The sequence below is a fragment of the Malaclemys terrapin genome, chromosome 8 (assembly GCF_027887155.1).
Source record: "Malaclemys terrapin pileata isolate rMalTer1 chromosome 8, rMalTer1.hap1, whole genome shotgun sequence".
NCBI lineage: Eukaryota > Metazoa > Chordata > Testudines > Emydidae > Malaclemys > Malaclemys terrapin.
Window position 1 is genome coordinate 32,514,596 of NC_071512.1, and position 25,011 is coordinate 32,539,606.

General features: G+C 37.7%; 1 protein-coding gene across 2 annotated transcripts in view; it reads left to right on the forward strand.

Annotated features, from left to right (window-relative positions):
- RANBP17 (RAN binding protein 17) overlaps positions 1 to 25,011 on the forward strand; it is a 270,043-nt gene that overhangs the window by 216,894 nt on the left and 28,138 nt on the right. Inside the window, exons 23-25 of one of the 2 annotated variants that reach the window (XM_054037886.1) lie at positions 3,810 to 4,024; positions 5,294 to 5,432; positions 11,498 to 11,664. In XM_054037886.1, the coding sequence (XP_053893861.1) occupies positions 3,810 to 4,024; positions 5,294 to 5,432; positions 11,498 to 11,664 (521 nt within the window). Of the gene's footprint in view, positions 1 to 3,809; positions 4,025 to 5,293; positions 5,433 to 11,497; positions 11,665 to 25,011 lie in introns of those variants that run through there. The other variant, XR_008445943.1, reaches the window with a different exon arrangement.

Genomic DNA, 25,011 nt, shown 5'->3' on the forward strand with positions numbered 1-25,011 from the left:
GGAGGACTGTACACTTCTTTCCACTCACAACTTGCATTTTAGGTGGATTGGCATGTTTATGGACTGCTGTATGTACACAAACACATGCTGCATTCTGTATTTCTATATTCTATAAGAATTATGTGTTCAAGTAAAAAAGGGAGCATGTTTGCAGATTTATGTATCTCTTCTCTCCACTTCACTCTAAGTGGAACACTCTCTGTAGTGTCCTATGTAATGGCAGACTGGTATATAGGGATATCTTACATATTGCAATGAAGAGGATGGTATAAACGCCTAAGGGCCTCACTTCTGGAGATACTGAGTATCTTCAACCCCCATTGTCTTTAACTACAATTGTGGGTGCATGGCACTTCTGAAAGTCAGACCCTAAATAAATGGATACCTACCGTTAAGTCTGTTTACCACTTGCTGTGCTGTGAATACGGTGGCACCAGCGACTAAAATCTCCATTACAATACCTTGTCACTGACATGAATACTGTGGCAAAGGCAGTTTAGTTTAAGCAGACTTTGTGATTGAATACAGTCACTGAAGTGGTATGAAAAAAAACAACCCTACATTCATTTGGACTTGGCTTAGGCTCCTGCTTGAGAGGTAAACTCTCATTGTAGCACTCCATAGTTAGTGTGACAAAATATACTGTGTTGTATCCCTTGCAGCCAGTCTGACTGAACGATAAAAATCCTCCAGGATACAAATAATTTAAAAAATTACTGTCAGCGGGGGAAATTGACAGGATTTAGGGACAGCGAAGTCCACCATTCTTAGCCATATACGGTCATTGAATTTCACTTTTAGTTCTATATACACAAGTCTAGTTCTTAGGGCTTTTCTACATAGGGACATCCAGGAAAGTTAATCCAAATTAATTAAAGATGTGAATTTGAACTACATTAGTTAAACCGCATTAAATCCCTGTGTGAATGCTATTACTCAAAATTGAAGTGGCCTTAATTCGCTTTAGCTTAATTCACTTTGTAATTCATTTTAACTAATCCACTTCAGAATCACACCTTCTGTTAATTCGGGTTAACCTTCCTGGATGTCCCTGTGTAGATAAACCCTAAATCTCCTTGTTATATGTTCTTAGGTTCTCAGCTGAAGAAGAACTGTGTTCCAGTGCATTTGGGGAGCATCTATTACTTTGTTTTGTGGTTTCTTTACATTTTTAGTAACACCTCTACCTCTCTGTTATAAGAGACTGACATAAAAATAATACTTTCAATATGCCGTTTTTATTTATCTGCATTCTGTCATGATATACTTTGATATAAGTTTTTAATTTTGCTTCAGCTTTCAGCTGTTCTAGCAGTTACTATATAGGGTCAGCGTTGAGGTTAGCCACAGTAGCACAAAACAATTTCCTGTTCTCAGAGCCCAGGTAACATTTGGATGAGGATTAAATTTTACCACATTTTCTAGTAGCCAGAGACAATTATTTCTAATGAGCTTTAAATTGCTTCTAGAACATGTATTTCAAAACATAGTGTTGAAATCCATTCAGTCCTAGCAACTTAATAAAATAACATTTCTTTTTAAATTTTTGGCTAAATTGTTCCTTGCTGTATTAGTATTATTAGATTTTTAATCTACTGCCCAATTTAAAAATTGATTGTTTTTTATGCTCAGGTACTATTTTTCTATTTCCTTCTTTTGTAGCTTAGTATTGGCATTTACAGTGACACCTGTTGGTGGAGGAGAATGCTAAAATATATTGTTATCCATTGTAGACTCTCTCAAATGCCAACATCCAGTTTTTGTCTCCTCTGAAAACTTTAGGCATCCAATTTTTGAACATCTTGGCCTTGAGCATATTGGTTATGTTGCTTGGAGAGTCTTTACTCACATTTCATTGCTGGTGCAACTTGTGGAATATACCCTCCCCTTTCTCTTCTTTTCACTACAGTAGTCCAATTTTACTTTATCCGGTGTTGTTATAGCCATGTTGGTCCCAGGATATTCGAGAAACAAGACCTGAAGAAGAGCTCTGGGTAGCTTGAAAACTTGTGTCTCTCTCTCTCTCTCTCTCCAACAGAAGTTGGTCCAATAAAATATGTTACCTCACCCACCTTCTCTTCAGTTCTACTTAAGCATCCAGGAGACTTATTTGCCTTCTTTTCAGTTGAATAGAACGTGCCCAAGAATATTAGTATGTGAAATGATACTGTGTGTCTGTCTGATATTTGCAATATGCCAAACCACCAGTGTGAAAGTTTATGTTGTTTTGTTATCTGTCATTCCAATCCAGATTTTAAAAAGACAATTTACCTTTTGTGGGTGCAAAATATGCACATATATTTTCACACCACCAATAGATTTAGGGGTTACATCCTACCACTTGTTTGGTTTAAGTACCCAATTGCAGATGCAGATCATGTAGTTAGTAATTGGAGTGGTAGAACTTGCATCCAGAATTAGTTGTGAGAACAAAATTAATGCAAGTACAATATTTAGAGATGTAAAATTGCATCAGCAGAACAGAAGGCTGGGTGAAAGTCCCCTTAAAATAAGGCCTTGTTGTGAATTAAATGACATTAAGTACTGTTCCTTGTATTGTTGGTTTATGTATTTATTTCTGAAGGATTACTTCAAGTGAATGGAAGAACAGTAACAGAAAATCAGTCCTAAACTTACATCTCATTCTTTAGCAGCTACCTTGCTACGAGAAGAGCATGGTCCAGTGAGGAGGGTGCTTAAGCCAGAATAAGAGTGCTTTATTCCAAATTAACTTAATCCACATGACGACTCTTATTCCGGACTAAGAGCATTCACGCCTATTGGTAATCAGGATTAGCTATTTGGGAATAACTCCCAGTATAGATGTAATCCATGCCTGCTGGGTGTGATGCTCTGTCCCCCTCTAATGGCACCTAGACCACCTAGAGATTGATGAGTCTGCTATGGCCTTGGCTAAGAGACATGTGGTTTTAGCTTATGCAGTAGAGGCTTACGCATTTAGCTCCAGAGGTCCCAGGTTTGATTCTGCCTGCCAACGTCGATGTTACATAGACAGCCATAAGAGTCACTATGCCTCAGTTAATGGGAATAATACCTCCCTTCTTACAGGGGCATTGCGAGGATCAATACAATAGTGACTAAGGTGCTCTGATACTATGAAAATGGAGGTCATATAGGTACCTGGATAAACAAATAGAGAGCATTAGAAAAACTCTTGTGAGTTATTGCACAACAGAACCAAAAATCACTATTGCCTCATACTAGCAACACCAAATATTTACAGTTCTGTAATATTTTTACATTAGAAAGACTCAGATTATCTGAGTGGGTCACATATGTGGACTGGTAAAATAGTTGGTTTTGTAATGGATGTATCTGTGGTGTGAGTGGTATGTGTATGTACATAAACAACCATCCCAAGAGGCCACCATGGTAATAGATCAAAACCAGGCTAAATTACAGTATGGAAAACTATCAGTTAAGGCCCTGATTCTGCAGTCAGATCTACCATGTGGAACTACACTGAAGGCTCTGTGGCTGTGCCTGGGTTGAAAGGTCCATGCCAATTGAGGATGTTGGCCTACGTCAGTAACTGAGACTCCATGGGTTATGTTTTTACCTTTTACACTCTTAATAACTCAGCAGCTTTTTAAATATATTCATGCTATGTATGTAAAATGTTCCAATTGCTTTTTACTATAATTATGAAAGTAAGATCCTATCCAGGTAGGCAATAATAAAAATAAAGACAAAAAATGATAAAAGAGTAAAATGAAAATGTTAAGTGACAGAGCTATCCAGATTTGCAACTGTTTGTCAGTTTCTTTCTCTCCTTTTTTTCTGAACAGGTAATCAGATCCTGTCTCTTGGGACTCTGTCAAAAGATCAGGTTTATCCACTGAAACTCAAGGGCATTTCCATCTGCTATTCTGCACTCAAATCTGCCTTATGTGGAAATTATGTCAGCTTTGGCGTCTTCAAGTTGTATGGGGACAACCACTTTGACAATGTACTCCAGGCCTTTGTCAAAATGCTGCTTTCAGTATCCCACAGTGACTTGCTTGTAAGCAATTATTCATCTTGGGAGTCTTTATGTGAAATATGAAATAATATCACCACAGGCTTCAAATTGTTATAATGAGACAGCAGGATCTAGAACAGCTCAAATGCAGTTTATATTTTTAGTCCAGTTATTTGAGTGTATTTTAGTCACATCCAGAATATTAATATTTCCATGTATGATAGAATTATCATAAAAATTGTAACATTTCCAAAATATTCACAAAAATATGTCTGGGAAAGAGAGAAGCCATTTCTGGCTTTTTATGTCTGGGCAAACCAATGGCTTCGTTGGGGTTCCCTGGATGTAATTTAAAGCAGTATTTGGCCCTATATGATCTGTCAGTCTGGGATTAATCTGAATTTATATAACTCTTGTGGTGTGTTTTCTATAAGACAACATTAAAATTTTAACCAAACTTTCTTTGGGATGTCTAGTCTCATATCAATGGAGCTGTCACTTCTCAAAGACAAAAAATCAAGTGCATGATCAGCCTTAGCTTGGATCATGGAACTTTCTTCAGAACATTTTCATTTGGAGCTGCCATTTTCTGCACTGAGGGATGAATCAGATAGTTAGAGGTGCTAAATACTCAGACTTTTGCCTTAGCCCTTTTGAAAAATTACCCCAGTCAAATACTGGTATATAGCTACATGATAGTGAGTGCCCATGCAGCCAAGACTGACAGTCATGCCAGTAGTGAAGGTAATGCCCCTAATAACCCACTCTAAAGCCTTGATCCTGCAAATGGATCCAGACAGCCAGATATTTATGCCCACACAGAACCCAATTAAAGTCAGTGGGCACAAGGGTCCGTCTATGCTGGTCAAGTTGCAGGATCCTTGCACAAGACAGTAATCACTGTGATGCGTTCGGCCAACCTGGGGTTAGTCTCAAAAAGTCTTCTATATAGATGAGGAAGCACTAGCCACTGAACTGTCAAACTGATCCCAGAACACTTGGTCTGACTAATGTTTTATAACAGTTTTACTGAGCTGCTAATGGGATGTAGCATAAAAAGGTTAATATGACTTCATTATATTTTTGTAAACTAAAACTGAGTTTATGTATTTGTATGGCAACCTGTAAGATTTTTTTTTTTTTTTAGAAAAAAGGGGTTAATTTAATAGATAATTGGGATTTATTACAGCATCATTCTATGCATTTTTATAATCCTGTTCATATTTCAGCCAGCTTTCATTTTTAATGCTATAATTTCTATTAGCCCATAGTATTTCTTACTTTCTAGCAATGTTTGTTTTTCTTTTTCAGCAATATCGAAAACTAAGCCAGTCATATTACCCGCTCTTGGAATGTCTCACCCAGGATCATATGAGTTTCATTACCAGTTTAGAACCTCATGTGCTAATGTATATTCTTACCTCAATATCTGAAGGACTTACTGCACTGGGTAAGTGTTACTTATGATTTAGCTAAAATAGGAATGTGGGGAATATGTAGTCATTAGAGTGAGATTTAAAAAATGAACAACTCAGCACCCAACCACTCTCACTTAAGCTTCTACAATAAGTGGCCCATTAGAACATTCATTTGCAGTTTAACAAATTATTGTCCAGAGACCATGAGAGATGGTGGGTGCTGAGCATTTTGATAATCTGACCACTTCTTTTAGGTGTCTAAATGGGAGCTGAGCTCTGAGCTCTCAAAATCTGGCCGATAGCGTATTACATTAATATTTTAAAATGATCTTTCTACAAATTAGAAACTTTAAAAATAATAATGATGTGCTTCTAGTTCGGTTATCATTGAAGAAGTTTTACAACAGTGAAATATAAAATGATTTATTTGTCCCATAATCCTCATAGTAGAGAACGTTATTATATGACTCATTTTGCCCTTCAGAGATAAAATTTGTTAGCATACGTAACAGTAACTTCCAGCCGTTCACTTTTCATTTATCAGCATGACTGGTAGGTGAGTAGAGATGGCTAAGCTAACCTTATCAATAAAAAAGAAAAACTAGGTTTTACATTATAAAGAATATTTATTGGCTATACTTCACAGAGTAAACAAGCATCATACTTAGAATTATATTAAAAGTAGTCTGGTTGTAATTGGTCTTCATTCATTAGCACTTTTTAACAAATTATTGTCCAGCTATTTGATTGAAACTGAAATTTGATTTCAGTAGCTTAAATTCAGTCGAAATATGAGGGAAGAGTATAGAGCCTTGAAGAAAGATGCATATGTTGCAGTTACATTTTCTAACCAGGCTAGAAAACAGGACCCTAAAATGATAGCCAGGAATGGCTCTCTTATTACTTTGTGCTAGGAGTTGTATTTAATGAATAGCCTGTAGGTATGATATTTGTTTATATAGACTTTCTAGTAGCTAGAGTTTATTACCTCTAAGGTCACTCAAGCCCTGTAGTAATAAATGAGTACACTGGGCATCACAGAGCATTCCAGAACATCACAAAACAGATTCCATGTTTCTCCTGTTAGAAATAGCATGCTTAGTGAAGAAATGGACATTGAATAGATAAGGAGCATTAGTAAGGAGTCCTCCGATCATTTTATTATATACTACCAAAATGCCAAATAAACTATTTGTTGAAAAAATTTCACTCAGCTCTACTTAGTTTGACTCCTACCTCACCCACGACTACTTTGAGTGGGTCATGTACGAACCTTATTGTAACTTTGTAATCCTGAAGCAATCTTTTCCACTAGTGTATTGACAATAATAGTTGCACAGGTGCAATTTCTTGGCAGGTGAATTAATTTCTGTCCACTTTCAGTTACGTTGGACTGCTGTCTACTAGATTTAGTAAAATTCCAGTTATGTTTCCCATTTTTCTTTTGCATTCCCTAGTATTTCTAAGGAACATTTAACTCTACATAAAGGTCAAGTAATGAGACATACCGTTTGATCTGAATGAACCTCACTTGTACATTAAAAGGAACTCACTTGTCTTTCCCTGAATTGTCAATCAGAAACAGAGCCTTTTTACAGTCCATGTCTGAGTGGTAAAGTGATTATTTAACTACAATATCCTGTTTCTTAATAACATCAACATGTATTGAAAACTGATTTCTTGATGGGAGGTATCGATTCTGTCACATAAGCCATAAAATCAATTCATATATTCAGGTAGTTAACTTTACACAGTAAAATAAGTAATTTTCCTGTTCCTACAATGTCAACAAAAGCTGATCTTCCCTCAATAAGAACAATTAATGGCCATGATCCTAAGGGAGTTAAATGCCCAAATCCAATTAAATTTCATTGGGATTTGGGTTCCTAACTCTCTTTGGCTTCTTTGAAAAATCCCAGCATATGAAGTAATACATGTTATCTGACAGTGAAGCAAACAATTATTTCATTTTTGTTCATCTTCCAGCATAGACTTCTGCCCTTTGAAAATGGACAATTGTGATATAAATTGGATCCCTCTCTTAGTGAATTATATCCGTGCTGCCAAAGCATCTTGAAGAATAGCAGTGTCAAGGCTGCAAGCAGTCTGATAGGGTACAATGTATTGCAAACCGTTAGAACTTATGAATCATCTTCAAAAATAATTATAAAAATGAAATACCTCTTTTATTTAAAAAATGTAATACCAGGAAATGACTTTTTTCCCCCTCCCTAGGAGAAATGTTTGTCTACATATTTTCATTTCTCTTAGTTCATGGAAGCTCAGCATTTGAAATTTGTGCTGTAGCTCTAGCTGTAGAATAAAGAAGCCCCAAATCCTCATTTCTCAGCACTGTTCATTCTGTCCCTGAGTGGACACTCTGCATGCATCATGATTTCACACTTGATAATATACTGTGAAATGATATTTATTCCTTTGGAGGCCCCTGGCTGTAAATCAGCTGTAATGGAAGCCCTCATCTAGGCTTTTATTGCAAGGATAAACACTCCAACAGTTCTCTTCTAAAGTGTTTACCTGGCTTTTTCACAGCTGACTCAGTGGATTGGAACCTTTTAATGTAGCCTGCCTGGCATGTTGTCACTAAGCTCTATGTGAAGCTTTTCTAATTCTCCTATGATTAATAGTGTAATTATGCCATTCATTGTGAAAAAGAAAAATATAACATTTTCTTTGCCTTGCTTTCTAATTTAGATGTTAAGTTGCTTAAATCTGTTTACTTTCCTGATTTACCCACAAAGGCAGATAATGCTGGCATTGTAGTGTTCGAAATTGATGGACAGAGAAATGCCACTTAACTCAAGTCTGTCCCATTTACCTTTATCTTAGAAACAAAAAAAATCTCTTAAATTATGGCATGCTCAACAATGTTAGCAAACCATTTAAAAATAATGCTCTTTACATCTATTGGCACCATTCACCGAATGTTAATGTTAAAGCCAAAAGGCCTCTTCAAGTTGTTTTTTCAATAATGTCAGCCACCTTAAGGCTGATATAAATAAGTAACTGGTTTGAGTGCTCAGGCAAACATCTTGGCTTTTCCTATTTATACAGGCCTGCCTCCCAGTTTTCCCATGTGATCCTTTCTCTCCCTTTTCCATCTTTCCCTTCTACCTACAGCCCAGAAATTGAAGCTTTTTCTTAAACGTATTTGCTCCATATATATGCTTATCTGTCTTGTGTGAGATTCAATAAGAACTTCAGCCAGCTTCAACACAAGGCTCTGCACACCCAGAAAAATCAGTTTGGGGGGCTTGCGTGACCTTTACCTCTGTGATGCCCTTGCAATCAGAAGGAAAAATGAGCGCTGAAAAGCATATTTGGTATATCGTTATGGGAAAATATAAGTAGCCCTTAACACTTGTATCAGATCCTTATGAGCCGGTGATAAGATAGATCTGTCCACTGTCCTGCTAAGGTCACCTCCTGTAGAATGTAAAATATCTACTTGCACAGTATCAGCATGTTTAGAGCCACTGCCATTTTATAAACGGATGTTAATGATTTACTTTGTTTTATTCAATTTAAAACGAAATGGAGTTAAATCACTGGTGTAGAAGTACAACAAAGCCATCCAATGGAATTTGTATTTTCAAATACATTACCGTTATTGATGTTGCTTCAATTCAGCCATCAGTTGTATCTCTTGTTAACATGCAAGACTGTTTTTAGTAGAGAAAACAATAAGGGCCTGTTCCTGCAGTCTTTACTCAGGCAGATCTTCCCGATCTTCCCAACAGCCTGCACTAGTTGAATTCAATGACAAAACATCAACTGATTTTAGTGGAGTGGGTTTAAGACAATTGGGCTTGCTTCTGCAAGGTCTGAAGCACTCCTTTGAGGTGTTGGAGTACCCACAGCTCCCACTGAAAACCATTGAAAAGGGAGCGCAGCACCTCTTGGGAGAGCTTAATACCTTTCAGGATCATGTCATAGGCGACGTCTACATTACAAGCTAGGGTGTGATTTCCAGCTCGCCTACATGTGTGCATGCTAGCTCAATGATGTACTTGTGGTAACATGGGTCGTGGAAGTGACAGCACAGACTAGCTGTGCTGAATACAATCCCGCATGAAATCGGTGGGGACATACTTGTGCTGCCGCTACCTGTGCTGTCACAGCTCTGCTGCTATAGATACTCATGCTAGCCCAATGAGAGGTAATGCAAGTATGAGTCCGCAAACTGGGAATCACACCCCTAGCTCGTTATGTAGACATAGCCTTGTGAGGTCAGTTGTGACTGTGTTGTCAAATATTTCCAAAGACCTCAGAAGAATGTAACTTTGAAAAATATGTAATACTGGTATTTAGAGAAAGGAAAGTTAAAAACAACATGATACACAGAGGTTAAAGAGTTAAATTGACACAGATCAAAGTATTCCAGAGACTAGAGGGATATATTTAAATGAACACTGCAAGGTTGGCAAGCCTCCAAATTAGCATAGTTCAAAGAACTCAAGATACATTTAATTGGATCCTTCTAATCCCTTTTCCTTCCAAATGAGCATTTTAACAGTTTAATTCCTTCTCCAGCTCCCACACACCCCTACTCCAGTAGGCCATCTAAGTAAGCACTCTGAGCTGTAAGTGACCTAGTCTTGTTCCCACTCAAATCAGCAGGAGCAGGATGGAACCCTAAATGCTGGTGAGCTCATTTGAATGTGATGTTTGCACCTGCAGAGAACATCAGTTGTTACTGAAATCTGCATCCAGTAAGTGAGGAAGTTAAACAATTCTGTGTGCACAGAGAACTTTGACTGGTGCTAGGATCATGAGGAACCAACAGTTGGTTAAAGTGGGACTCTAATTAGAACCTATTATTAGAAATGGTAGGGAAACTACAGCTGAGACTAGCGATTGAGGGTTTAAACTGCAGCCAGTGTGCTTGTGGCCAGGAAGAATGTCAGCTGTCAGACTAAGAAAAAATAAGGGTGAGCGCTACTATTTTGTACCAGTACAGTTAGAAGGAAGAAAAGGAGACTGCACAGATTAAAAAGGGCCAGCATACTGTTCTCACCACACTGATGCATGTAAACAAACAAAATCCCCTTTCACAGCAGCAGCACAGCAGGCAACACCTAGCAACAAAATAACTTGCATAAATCAGACATACATAGTTACTTTCAAATAGGTTTAAGCTTTTAATCTCCCAGCCTGTTACCTTAGTTATAGATACAATAAGTAAAGATATGAGGTTGCTGTTGCTCCTGCTTCCAAGATATCCTGCTTTGCTGTCATGCCTTTACATTCCAGAGAAAACAATGGAACATTAGTCGGTAACCATCATTTCTATGATATTATCTTCTTTATTTTTTTAAAAAAGGTAATTGGACCATCATGCCTTAAACTAGGTAACCAACTGATACTTTGCTGTAACGCTTCTCCTTCCTTACCCCATTCCCCTCCCTGCTGTTTGTGATCCTCACTCATTGTTTGGCATCTAATGTGCAGGTTGTAACCTCTGAGGGGCAGGGAAGCGCCACTTAGGTGCGTCCTGTAAAATATCTGTCACATGTTTGTAGACTAGAAAATGATAGATACTGTTTGGGGGGGATGCTACTAGTACAACCCTTCACTTATACACATCTGAGATGCTCAGCAGCAGTCAAGAGGTTAAAAAAGTGACTTTAAACATTCACAGTGTCTCTTTAAACTGAATGTTTAAACTTTGTCACAAGGCTATAAACGAACAGTCTTCGTTTCCAAAAATCTGAAGTCTGCGGATTATATAATTTCATATCAGTAAAAGTAAGGTCCTGATTTTGCAATTTACAATGTGCGGGTAAATCACTGTGCTCACACAGAACCTCCATGAAGTTTGTAGGACTCTGCATGGACCCAGCAGTCCACTGTCCATTGTGAATTGCAGGATTGGGGCCATAATCTGCTTAATACCAAGAAATCTTAAAAGCAAAAGAACAAGTAGTAAAATTAAATATCATTTAACCTGATATCTAAAATAAACTTCCAGGCTTGCCTTGTGTGTATTATTTTCTTCACTCCTGCAAGTTATTCGTAATAATTGTTTTGTTTTATTACAAAAGCGATTACAAAACTATTTCTTTCATTGCTTATGCAGATACAATTGTCTCCTCCAGCTGTTGTGCTAGTTTAGACTACGTTGTTAGCTACCTCTTCAAGCACATAGCAAAGGAAGGCAAAAAACCAGTAAGATGTAGAGAAATATCACAGGATGGACAAAGATTACTGCACTTCATGCAACAGAACCCTGAAGTACTACAGCAGGTAAACTTAAGCACTGCTCAACTTTCCTATGAGGTATTATTAAATTTGTGAACAAAGCTTTTCCCTATTTATTTTCATCATCTTGAAGTAATTTAGATTATGATAACTCCAATTATTTGTTAACAGGATTGGGCTCTCTACATTGATATATTTGCACCCCAATTAATTTCAGAGTTGTTTTCATGCCAGTATTATTGCAGTATTGTGAAAATATTTTTTGTCATGCTGATGACCTGGTTATTGTACTCACATTTTAGGATAACTTCTAGAAGTGAGGTTCTTACCCACGAAAGCTTATGCTCCCAATACTTCTGTTAGTCTTAAAGGTGCCACAGGACCCTCTGTTGCTTCTTTTATAATGTTTCACTTTAGCTCATAGGCTGATGAAATGCAATATTCATCATTATACTCATTTTATAAATAATCCCCCACAGTTATTTCTTAAAAAAAGGGAGGGAGCATCTCTAAAATATTTGAGGTAGAGCAAGAACATTGTAGTATTTTAAATCAGCACATTTTTCTAGTTAGATGTGTTTGATATTGTGCTACAATATTTTATTTGTGCAGTAGGTGACATTTTATTTGGGGGATTTTGTGTCAAAGGCAAATATAAGAGTAATCAAATATCACGCTTTAGGGAAGAAACTGACTACTGCAGTAGTCAGGAAGGACTTTTTCTCCCAGCAGTGTACATTATGGTCCAGAAACATTAAGGTTATGTGGTGTTTAGGCAGGTGCAGGGTATCGGACTAATTAGTTTATCTTAAAATTTCATTTGGCTTTTTTTAGTACCTAGAACTACTACACTGCAAGGATCCATGGGTTCCCAAAACACCCAATACAGTTTCACAACAACAGAATTGTTGGGGCATTTAAAGAAAACAAAGGATGTCCACAAAACACCACGTTACAATGACCTTTGTCTTCATTCTTAGGTAGCAAATGTGTTGGTTGCCATTTAAAAAAAAATCAGCATGTGACAACTGGGGTAACTGTGTGGTAATTGTTACTTACTATTCTAATTTAGAGGATGAGCATGGCAAATGCTGGCTTTTTAAGCATGCCCGCTATAATTGGCACATAGCATATTGTGAGTATATTTGAGACATTTATCACTGGCGCTGTTGAGATATGACATGATGCCATTGTCATGTCTCACAGTACCCTTACCCTGTGCAAGTTCTATGGAATCTGGCAATGGATTCAGTATTTGCATATGTAATAGTGGGCAGTACTGTAACATGAGCACAGTGATGGGAGTCTAAAGGACAGAATGGCAGCCTTGACTTTGAATTTCCGCACATTTGTTGCTTTTGTTACAACCTTAATGTAATATTTTGTGTGTTATTAATAATACTCGGTAATCTTTCAATTTATAGCATAAGACTAAGCAGTGATCAATCTTTATTAACTTCATAATCTGTGGAATACATTATATTTATTTTGAATGCAGGCTTTCAGATACTCTTTTAAATATTAATGACTGGTCTCCAGTAGTCAGCATAAATATGATTTGCATTAGCACTAGTCATATCATATTGAGTGCCTCTGATGTCAACTATTCAGTGTACTAATATCTGACATCATCTCCCGAGGTCACTGACAACTTTGACCTTTATTCTCATGCATGGTTTCTGTAGTCTCAGAAGCTCTTTTGAATTGATTTGAAATTTTGACTCTTCCCTTTATGAGGCAGTAAAATTGATAATTATTCAGATGGGAACTGAGTGCTGAGTGAAAAATCAATTCCACCCGCTCTCTGCAGCGTATAAAATTACTTCTGAGTCTGCTGGACTGAACGGATGGCCAAGGTAAAAGCAGCAGGCAGGAATAGTAGAGAGGATTAGCTGGCCGGAGCTAATAGCCTAAAGGGATGGCTTTTGAGATGAGGGAGTGGGCCGGTTGGGGGTTATTATTAGCAGTGATGGGACTCATTGATCATATGTTTACATCAGGTTTCCATTGGGTTATAAATCAGCCCTGAATAGAAACGGAACTCAAGGCCTTGCATCTTACCAGAGGGACAAGATATTAGATTATTCTCATTTTCACACTCAGATGAAAAGTGAGCCATTGATTATTCATCGGCTGGCCATTAAACACTGGTTTTATAGATGATTTGACTATCATGGAGGCTAATGAACAAGGTTGCTGCTTCATAACTAGAGGTCTCAGTTTTCAAGACATCTGTGTCGGTTAAGTAATGCATAACCCTATTAAAAGGAATGGGTTACAAATTGCTTAACAGTGCTGAAAAACTAGACCCTAATGACTAATTGTGCTTTGAGTTTAGAGAGGTTTGTCAGCTCTTTAAACTAAACTGATGCAATGATACTGTAATTATTTACTAGTTAGAACATTTTTTCAGCCTGAATCTCTGGAATCATAATTAGACATTTAAAAGTTTCTAGTGGATCATGAAGAGTATCTCATCTAAAGTTGTTTAACGAGCTATGAAACTAGAATATCTTGATTAAATGATTTTCTTTTTGTATCAGACAAATTGAAATGTACCTCAGTTTTCTCATCCATAAAATGGGATTGATGATATTTTCCTACAATTCACTTTAAGGTCCTCTGAGGGAAGATGCAATACAAGTTCAAAGGGTTATTATTGATGATGATATAACAGGCTTCACAAGGAAAATAATAGAGGTGTTATGGCAGTAAGGCACATATTCATACGATCTCTATGCACTTACAGCCTCTTATTTTGTGTCCTGATATTTTTCTCTCATTAACAAAGAGGATTATCAAAGCAAGATGCAACCTAATCTCATTTTATAAAAGTTAACTTCATCATTGTGTGATTTATGTCATTGACAGCCTGTTAGAAGAGTTTGTGACAGGTGTTGTCAGTGACAGTACATACATCACCTTGTGCTTAGCATAGAACAGAAAATATGCCTCTATTAAATAAAATTCCACAAGTGGCTTAATCACAGTAAAAGCTTGAAAAAAGGAGTACATATGAGATTGAATGTTTAGTAATGGATAGCAATGGGCACCAATCTGCTAGAGCCTCAAAGGTAAAAAAAAAAATTGTGCAGATTATTTAGGATTAACAGTCAGAAATATTAAAATATTTGCATTAACTGCAATCTGTTGATAGGTATTCATTTAGTTATGCCTTAGAGTGGAAAATCCCCGTGGGGTAGGCAGTTGAGTTAGTGTGCTTGAAGGGAGAGCAGTGGGGTTTTAAGAGTTGTCTGTTTAGTGTAGCTGGTCCTGTCTGCTAGATTAATAGAATAAAATAAAATTGTGTAGAATGAACATCCTTATTGGAGTTGCCGTTAGCAGCATAATTGCAAGAGCTGCGGAAACAACACCTTCCACATACCCAGAATGAGCCCATTCTAAGAGGCAGTATTACTGATGTGATTTTAATTTTACATTCTTAGCTAATGTCACTCTAAAGAGTTCCAGTCTTATGTAATGTTAACACAGCTTCTTTGAAACAAATAGCTTCATGTTTTTATGTGCTATGCAGCTCTTTGGTTCAAGCCAAGGCTAAAAAAGCCAACATGTCTTTCTATTTTTTTAAACCAATTGCATTTAACTACAGATTTTGAATAGCTGACATGAACTATAGGGATCATGCTTCAGCAGAGACATAAATGGAAACCACATTCATTCTTTTCTGCAGTCAGTCAGTCAATGAAAATTACTTTTCTATAGTGCTTTTCATGCCATGAATCCCAAAGTGAATTACAACAAAAAGGAAATCAGCTGCCTTTTTGTTGTTGTTTCCTGTGCTTAGATTGAAGTGGTATTGTTAAGCATTTTGACATACTGTATGGTACATTTTTCATACTTAAAATTCTTATTCCATTTCATTGCAGTAAGCAGCAGGAGAAGCAACAGCATACTTAATAGATGCTGTGAATTTACATGAGGATTTAAAGTAGACCTGTCTCACTTGGGAACACTCTAAAATATGTCATTAATAAAATGTGTTAATGTTTCTGTCTGATGTTTTTCATAATTAGCACACAAAAAACCAACCACACATATTTGTGTTTAGGCAAATGGCATCTGTCTCGCATCCTTTTGTGTTAGCTGTGCAGTCAGACAGCTGAAATTGTACCGTCACAATCCAAAGTCATTTTTGGGGTCACAGAGTGATGTCATGAACCCAAGATGACCACTTTACTACTGGTTCACTGTAGGAGAGAAAGCTGGGCAGGGAGGGGGAAAATTCTTACTGAAAAGCGAGTGTGAAGAAATTGAAAAAGCCAGGGGAGTCACTGGCAAAGCAAATGACTGGTTGCTTGTGAAGTCCCTCTTTAATGAACATCTTCCCATACTTAAAAAGAGAAAGATGTATTTTATCTTATGGCTCCACCTCATTTTGTTGCATACAATTAGCCGTGACATTTTGTTTGGGAAGTCTTATTGTTCATGTATCCAGTTTAGAAGCATAGAAGGGATATCTTGAGTGTAGATTTCTGATTCCAAACTGGACATGAAATATTTCGCAACAAATCTTCCCTTATAAAATTCTCAGTGAGTGGTTGTGCACCATGAATTGATGTGATTCGGTCATTGACTATAATTCACTAAATGTATGTGTTGCCATAATCACGGAGGTACCAATCCTTTTTCTTTAGCCTTTGGAGCGGTAGAGAAGAAGTATCGCCTTGTGATTAAAAGGACACCACTTCCCTTTCAGTTTTCTTTGATCTGTCACATAGCAACATTATTTTTAAATAAGTAGATGGGAGCCTGAAAGCACAAATATGAGATGGGGACTCAAGGACAGGTATAGTGCCAAAAACGACTACTTAACATTCATGTTTTGAGGTATTGGTGTCTCTTGAAGGCATGGGAATGGGAATCAGCTCTGGGTTCTACTCCTGGCTTTGCCACAGACTTCCTGTGTGTCCTCAGGCAACTTACTTTGCCACCTGCAAATAGAGTAATAGATCCTACCTCAAAAGGGTGTTGTAAGGCTGTATTAATTAAGGGTAATGAATGGGAGGTGCTATCAAAGTTCAGAGTATTACTATAATTATCACTTGAGCTGAAATGTTGCATTATAGAAAGGTCATTAAATAAATGGTCTGGTAAAGCTTCTAAATTCATGTGTGCTGTTAGTTCAGATTGACTTTTTCATGTACGATAAGCTAAATGAACCTAATATATTTGCTCAACCTCTTAGCTTATCAATGGAAGAGCTGTTCTTTGGTTTTTAAAATAGAAATATTTGTATTTTAAATTATGCCCGTCCTGTAAAATCGTTATGAAGGTAGCATGCTAGTCCCATCTGAGAATGTTCAGTCATCATCTGCATTTGACCTTTGCAATTGTCTACTTTTATAGCCACTTTCCCCCAAAGGTCTTAAAGACATTTACAAACACTAATGAATTAATTCTCACAACCCTGTAAGGTAAGTAAAGAATATATCAGAGTAACTTTCCCCACCACAGAAATATGGCCATCTCTAAAGTAGAATGTGGTAATTGTTCAACAGAGCTGGATTTCAGGCACCTTTTAATGCTCATCTGTTTTCTTGGGCTTTTCTTTGAAGGGTGTTTTGAGGTATTTGGTGCAGTTGAATGGAAGGGCCGGCTCTAGGTTTTTTGCAGACCCAAGCGAAAAAAAAACCTCCGAGAGTGCAACTGCTGAAGCAAAAAAAAAAACCCAGAATGCTGCCCCTGGAATTGTGCCGCCCCAAGCACGTGCTTGGTTTGCTGGTGCCTAGAGCTGGTCCTGTTGATGGGGGAGGACTACTGTTGTATGATGGGTAGATTATGTGGGTCCTGGTGTTTAATTTTATATGTTTTAATGTTGCACAGGTGCTCAGAGCTTTGATTAGGTAACTAACAAAATCTAAATAACATAAACAGTTCACAGCTACATTGAGCAACAGCTTAGGACAGGAAAGTCAAGAATGCAATATCCAGTTGTAACTAAAGGCAGATCTGGATATTATTAAAATCAAAAGTGCCATCCAAATTGCCATTTTCCTTTTTTTAATACATTTAATTATGTGGTATTTGTTTTTCCCATAGACTTCAATGAAGTATATAGCCAGTGTGGAGCCATTCACACTAAACAAAATAAAAGCATTGAGGAGATTTATAACATACTCTTTGGACCATGCAGAAAAATCCATGGGGAAACTCCAGCGTATGCATATGTAATTAAAAGGAAATAGAATAACACTCAGAGGGTTCAGTTCTGAAAAGTGCTGAGCACTTTCGCACCCCAATCCAGTAAAGTATTTAAGCACGTGCTTAATTTTAAGTGCCTGAATAGTCCCATTGTAGTGAAACTGTTTCTGTATTTAAAGTTAAGCATATGCTTAAATGCTGTGCTGGAATAAGGCTGGCAGAATTGAGCCCTAAATGACTTGATACAACAATGAGAGATTTTCACGAGGACATCTGTTTTCAGCCTCTTAGCACAGCTTAAAACTGTGATCCAATAGTATCATAACTTGCTTTATTAATTGAAAGGGATGGAAATATACCAGATGTAGCCCAAGCCAGCAGAGACTTGGGTGGCTAAGCAACAGAAAAGACACCATATTGAGCGAGCCAAAATTCAGTCTCAAAGTCATTTATTTTAACCAGTGACAATACATTTAGACTCTAGTGTTTCAGCTTTGATTGATGGTTTAATATCATATATAATTTTTTTAATGAAGGAAAACCATTTAAATATGTTAACATGTACACTAGTATTCTTCCATGTACATAACTGCATTTAATCATTACTCGGATTGTTTTTGTGCTTGTGTAATTTGTATCAGTAAGATAACTATGTCAGAGCCATCTCATCTTAATGAAAAATATGGTTTTGTTTGCTTTATACCTAGCGCTAACTGCATATATGTAGATGCATCAGTAACTTCAATATAAAATGTAATGCTAACCATCCAGTTATCACTACACTGGAGTGCTGTTAATTATGAAATTAGAAAAATACACAGGAGCCTAGTCCTCTTTCTGGTGCTGTTTTGTTTAGTGCTATGCCTTGATTCAATATTAGATATGAATTAAAGCATTTGATTTTAAGAATTTTAACACTAAACTACATAATTAAGTTTTATCATCTATGTACCCGAAGATTGCATGCTCTTATTAAAGGTGCTAAATCAAAATGAGAATCTCTTCCTAATCATTCCGATTGAGACAAAGTTAACACAGGCAGGTCTTTGGGTGGATGGAAGTTTAGTTCCATGAAGTAACAAGTATTGTACAGAATGCATGTACGGAAACAAAAAGCCATAATTTGGCTTGCAGGATAAACTGCTAGAGGTGTCAGTGTAGGATGTGTACCCTAAGGCTAGGCAGCTGGTGTATGTATGCTTTTGTTTATCAGTTACTGGTTTATGTAGCCTTTAGGCCAGCACATGAAACAATCACTCCTGCAGGGTCAGCTGCTGGTCAGAAGCAAAGTAAGAAAAGACTTTGCGTTAAAACACGTCAGCCATAATTTTAGTGCAGCTGGCACCTGCTACTGGTGCACAGCAGGAGGGTTAAAGGTCAAAGAGGCAGTTGTTCTAAACTCAGTGATGGCTTAAAGGGACTTGTAGATTAATCTGCTTTATTAACTTCTGTATATTAGATAACTATTGCAATGAATGACAGTCCGTCTTTCTGAATAAGTCCCATCACCTCTTTCACTTTTAAATTGGCTTTTGAGTAGTGAATATTAAATAGAATGCATTTCAGGATAATTAAATGAAATCATTAGGATGATGTTTTACCATCATATCTATATGTTTATTGTGTATTTATCATGTATTACTTACCATTCATTGATTTTGGGCGAAAAAATAAGCCAACATTTTTCAGTTACAGAATAAAAATACTGGCTGTATTTCTCAATAAGCTTGTCTTGGTATGCTATATAAATATTTTCAAAATAGCAAATACATACACAGAAAAGTGTAACAAATATTTATTCTTTGTTTTTGCAGTGCAGTGTAATACTTGAACACCTTAAAATGTTTAACTTTTGCCATACTTCATTCATTTGTTACATAATGCAAAGACTTCAGAAAAACATTTCAGTGCTAGTTTGAAAAAAAATTATCATTGCCATTTAGCAGGTTTGAACCAATGTTGTGAATAGTGCCACCCATTTTGTCAGGGCAGTGTGGTTTTCCAAAATCCAATTAGCAGTGGTATTTTCTGACTAGAAACAATACAGTATTGTACCAGAATAGGTAAGGAACAGTGACTCTCCCTTTCGTGTTTTTTACCACTTAACTGATGATCTGCCACTGACAGATAATTTTGCCAAGTGAATGATGGAGTAGATTCTCTATGAACAAAAATTAACTTACTCCAACAAATCAAGTTGAAATTTCTGGGTAAGCACTTGCATAGAAGGTTGCTTAGTTGCTATTGGACACCACTGGATTGTCCTGCTCAGTGCAAGGTGCATAGTGAATAGGACTAGGCTCATGTAGAGATGCAGAGGTCAGTGCAGCAAGGACTGTTACAGAGTCCTTCTCTGTTCAGTACATAATCTGGACTATGGAAAACTTTTTGCACCAGGTAAAAAAAGGTTGTAGTGTTGTGGAAAACTTTCTGCACCAGGCACACAGTTTTCAAAAGTCCATGTACACTGAATAAGTCCAGTATTGTGTGGAACCATGATCTATTCACTGCACAGTTCACTGCACTATGAAAGAGACTTAAGGAGCTCTGCCTCCTAATCAAACCTTCACAACTGTGTATTGGTTGAAGCCCCTCTCCTTCATATACCGGACACAGCTAAATAGGAGAAACACAGGTCTCCTGTGCAAGAGAACAAGTAAAAGGCACCTTGATATTGGATACCTTCTCCTTTCAAAGGGGAAAATAAGTCCATTATGTGAATATTAATACTTTTAGTGGCAAATAAGAACGTAGAGGCTGCCTTACTGGGTTAGACATGGGACTGTTCAGCTGAAAAGAGATGACTAAGCAGAGGAGTAAAGGAGGGTATATTAGAGGTCTATAAAATCATGAATGGCATGGAGAAAGTGAATAAAGAAGTGATATTTACCCCTTCACATAACACAAGAACCAGGGGTCACCCAATGAAATTAATATGCAGCAAGTTCAAAACAAACGGAAGGAAGTACTTCCATACCATTGGACATCATTGTTTCCCTTCTCAACCTCTTACAGTTCAATTCTATACTTTTTTGAGATAGGGCAACCAGAACTGGACACAGCATTCAAGGTGTGGATGCTCCATGAATTTATGTAGTGTCATTATGATATTTTCCATCCCTTTCCTAATAGTTTCTTAATATACTGTTACCCTTGTTGTCTAATAGCTAATTTAGAACCCATCATTATATATGGATAGTTGGGATTGTTTTTTCCAATGGGCATTACTGTGCACTTATCAGTGTTGAATTTCATTTGCCATTTTGTTGCCCTGTCACCCAGTTTTATGACTTTATGACCTTTCACAAATGTCTTAACCAAGCTGATAAGAGACAAATATTAATAGATAACAGATGCCCATAGTGATCAAGGTAGATTTGGTTTCCAGTGACAAAAGACATGGACCCAGAGAATCCCACTAGGATTATAGTTTGGACAGTGGCAATTTGGGTGATTGTGATCATGAAATGACAGATTTCATTTATTCTAAGGATAGGAAGGAATGAGAGGAGCAGAATAAGGATAATGGACTTCAAAAAAGAAGATTTTAACAAGCTGAGAGAACTGGTACATAAGGTCCCATGGGAAGAAAATCTAAGGGAAAAAGGAGTTCAGGAGAGCTGGCAGTTCCTCCAGGAGACAATATTAAAGGCACAACTGCAAACTCTTCCGATACAATGGAAAGATAGGAAGAATAGTAAGAGGCCAATATGGCTTCATCAGGAGCTCTTTAATGACTTGCTGAAAAGGACCTGGGGGTTATAGTGGACCATAAACTGAATATGAATCATCAATATGATGCAGCTGCAAAAAAGGCTACCATGATTCTGGGATGTATTAACAGGAGTGTTGTATGTAAGACATAGGAGGTAATTGTCTCACTCTGCTGGGCCCTGGTGAGGCCCCAACTGGAATACTATGTCCAGTTCTGGGCACCACACTTTAGGAAAGATGGACAAATTGGAAAAAATCCAGAGGAGAACAACAAAAATGATAAAAGGTTTAGAAAACCTGACCTATGAGGAAAAGTTTAAAAAAATAGGCATGTTTTATCTTGAGAAAAGAAGTCTGAGGCGCGGGGACCTGATAACAGTTTTCCAATATGTAACAGGCTTTGAAAATGAGGAAGGTGATCAATTGTTCTCCTGGTCCATTGAAGGTAGGACAAAAAGTAATGGACTTAATCTGCAGCATGGAGATTTAGGTTAAACATTAGGAAAAACTTTCTAACTATATGGGTGGTTAAGCTCTGGAACAGGCTTCAAAGGGAGGTTGTGGAGTCCCCATCACTGGACACATTTAAAAACAAGTTGGACAAACACTTGTCAGTGATGGCCTCAGTTTACTTGATCCTGCCACAACATGGAGGGCTGGACTTGATAACTTCTCAACGTCCCTTCCAGCCCTGCATTTCCATGACTGTATGATCTGTGGTCCGCTAAAACTAATGTATTTTTCTTTACCTAACCCCATCATCCCTCTCCTTCTTGCTGCATAGCTTCTAAGAGATTAGACTAACTAAATACACTTAAATTAGACTAAATTTTCAATAGGGGGCTCTCAGATCCTTCTAACAGCTCACAAAAAGCTCACTAGGAAAATGCGTAACTTTGAAGGGAAGAAATGCGTACAGGCGAGACACACTGTAGTTCACTGAATAATTTCATAAGAGAGTATTTCCCATGAAGAAAGTCTAAATTTGGCTTGGATACACTACAGCTGAGTGGTTCAGCTGTTCCCACCACCCCCTTTTGGTTTGGTGATGCCTCGGTATCAATTTGTTAATAAATCATGTTACTTTTTTCTTTAGTACTTCTATTATGTTCTCATTTTAGAGAGATGATTGATTGTGTTTCACTTTAACAAATACACTTTTTTTTAAAAGTGACATGCTTAAACCATTAACTTTGTTTTTTATTAGATAGCTTCATTTAAGAAAATTTTCTCTTAAAGTATCATATATTATTTTTCCACCAACTACTTCTTGGAAAAAAGGATTTTTAGATTCTGCCTTTAAAAATTTTGGGCTCAATTTTCCCTTGGGTCTGAACTCCTCAAGGTGAAGGCAGAGTCAGATACAGCTCTCTGATTCTGCAGTGGCTTGACCCTGTTGTGTGTTAAAGCAGTCTAAGAACTGCTCTAACTTACGCCACTGGTATGTGGTCTCTAGGGGATCTTTACTCCAGTGAAGTATTAGTCCAGCTTAGCACTCCTTCACAATGCTCCTCTCTTCCCTGACACAAATGCCCTGTGCCGGTGGGCAGCGCAACCTGTACAGGAGTCAGCTCTGCCCTAAAAGGATTTTCTGCTGGTGAGTTATAAGCAGAATCCAGTCCCGTTGCATCACCACCAAAGCAGTAAAAACCGAGCCAGAGCCAAAACACAGAATCTGGTTCTTAAGTTAGCTTAGTTTACTGCTGAACTCCCACAGAGCTCCCCTTAAAATTAATCAGTTAATTAGAGTTAGTGTAGTCTCCCGTCAAAATCTTTTTAGCATGACAAGTAAAATAATCTTCCATAGATACTTAAAGGATTTAAGTCCATCGGAAAAAATTCAGAAAGAAGCTTGTGAGAGATGCTAGCTCTTGAAATGTTGAGTGTCAAACTGCAGGGGTAATGTGTTTAGGAGGAAATATAATATTCAGTTCACTTTGTTTTGATGACTGCATGAAATAGCCTTGTGCTATTATCCTTTGTTGTTGTTGTGAAAAGTGATATTCACTAAGAAATGTTGTGGTGATTATAAAAGATAAAGTAGTAGCTTACTTATTACCATCTTTATCGCCTATCTGTCTTCTATGTTTATTTAGAATAGCTTCTGTTACAGTGCAGTTCATCATTGATTTACTTTACCAAATGTGTTCTTAATTATTTGTTTAAAATAGTTGCAAATGACAAATACATTCTATAGAAATTAAGATCAATGTGTGAACAATTTGAAAATAGAAGAAGGGCTAAATGTATTGGATAATTTATTGGTGATTAATAATTTGATCAGCTTTCCCTAAATATCATGCTGTTACTCTACTCTGATGCAGTCAAGTAGGATTACCATAGTTTGCTTAGACCACTGTCTCTCATGCTGACTGATAATGTCTTGTTTCCTTATACTCTCTGTATCTGTAGCCATCTGGTGTCTGTTCTCTTATCCTTAGATTGTAAATTCTTTGGAGCAGGGACTGTCTTTTTGTTCTGTGTTTGTACAGAGCCTAGCACATCGAGGACTTGATCCATGACTGGGGTGTCTAGGTGCTATGATAATACAGATAATATTTAATAATAATTTTGGAAGAGAGTGTTGTTGAATGGTTAGAGAGGGAACTGGGAGTCAGGACTTGTGGGCTCTATATACTGCTTTGCCCCAAACTCACTGAGATACCTTGGGCTAGTCATTTAGGGTATGTCTACATTGCTGCTGGGAGCATGCCTTCCAGCCCAGGTAGACAGATGCACCACTATCTCTGTTGGAGGTAGCAGGCTGAAAACAGCAGTGTGGATCTTGTGGCAGAGGCTAGCTGCCTGAGTAAAAGCCCACCTGGGCCCCTGGGTCCATACTCAGGTGGCTAGCCCCAGCTGCCCCCTGTGCAGCAATATCCACACTGCTGTTTTTAGCCTGCTAGCTTGAGTAGAACTAGTGCAGGTCTGTCTACCTGGGTGGGGAGGCACTGTTCAAGCTGTAGTGAGGACATACCCGTAGAGCTGCTTTCACCCCCTAGCCTCCCCTCCACATCTTGCTTTTCAGCTTTTCTATAGATTAACCCAAAACTGTTCTTAAATTAATTATTCTAGTTTATTTTCAATGATAATGTCAGTAATAAACTTTGTCTGACCTCGCCCTATCTCCCTGCTTGAAGGCAACTTTGGGAGGCTGTTCTGCAATGTTGGGACAGAAGACCAGAGAACAAACAGTCCTAGGCAGAGATCCTGCCATAATGAGAAGAATTCTCCTACCTGCCTTCATGTACCAAATCTCAACAGCTTGTGGGCAGGCGGCAACCTGCAACAGTCTTAGCAGCTTAGAGGAGTGGGGTAGCAGTTCCCAAAACACTGGATAGAATGGGGAGACAGCTTATGTCTGAGCATCTTAAAGGGGGGGTGGGGTGGACAGTGCAAGTCCCAGCAACAGTTGCAGGGTGGGAGGGAAGATGTTGACAAGTGATGAGCTCACTTACAGAGAAACAGACTTCTGCTGAGGGCATTGGCCTAGGAAGTGTGTGAAACTATAGTCCT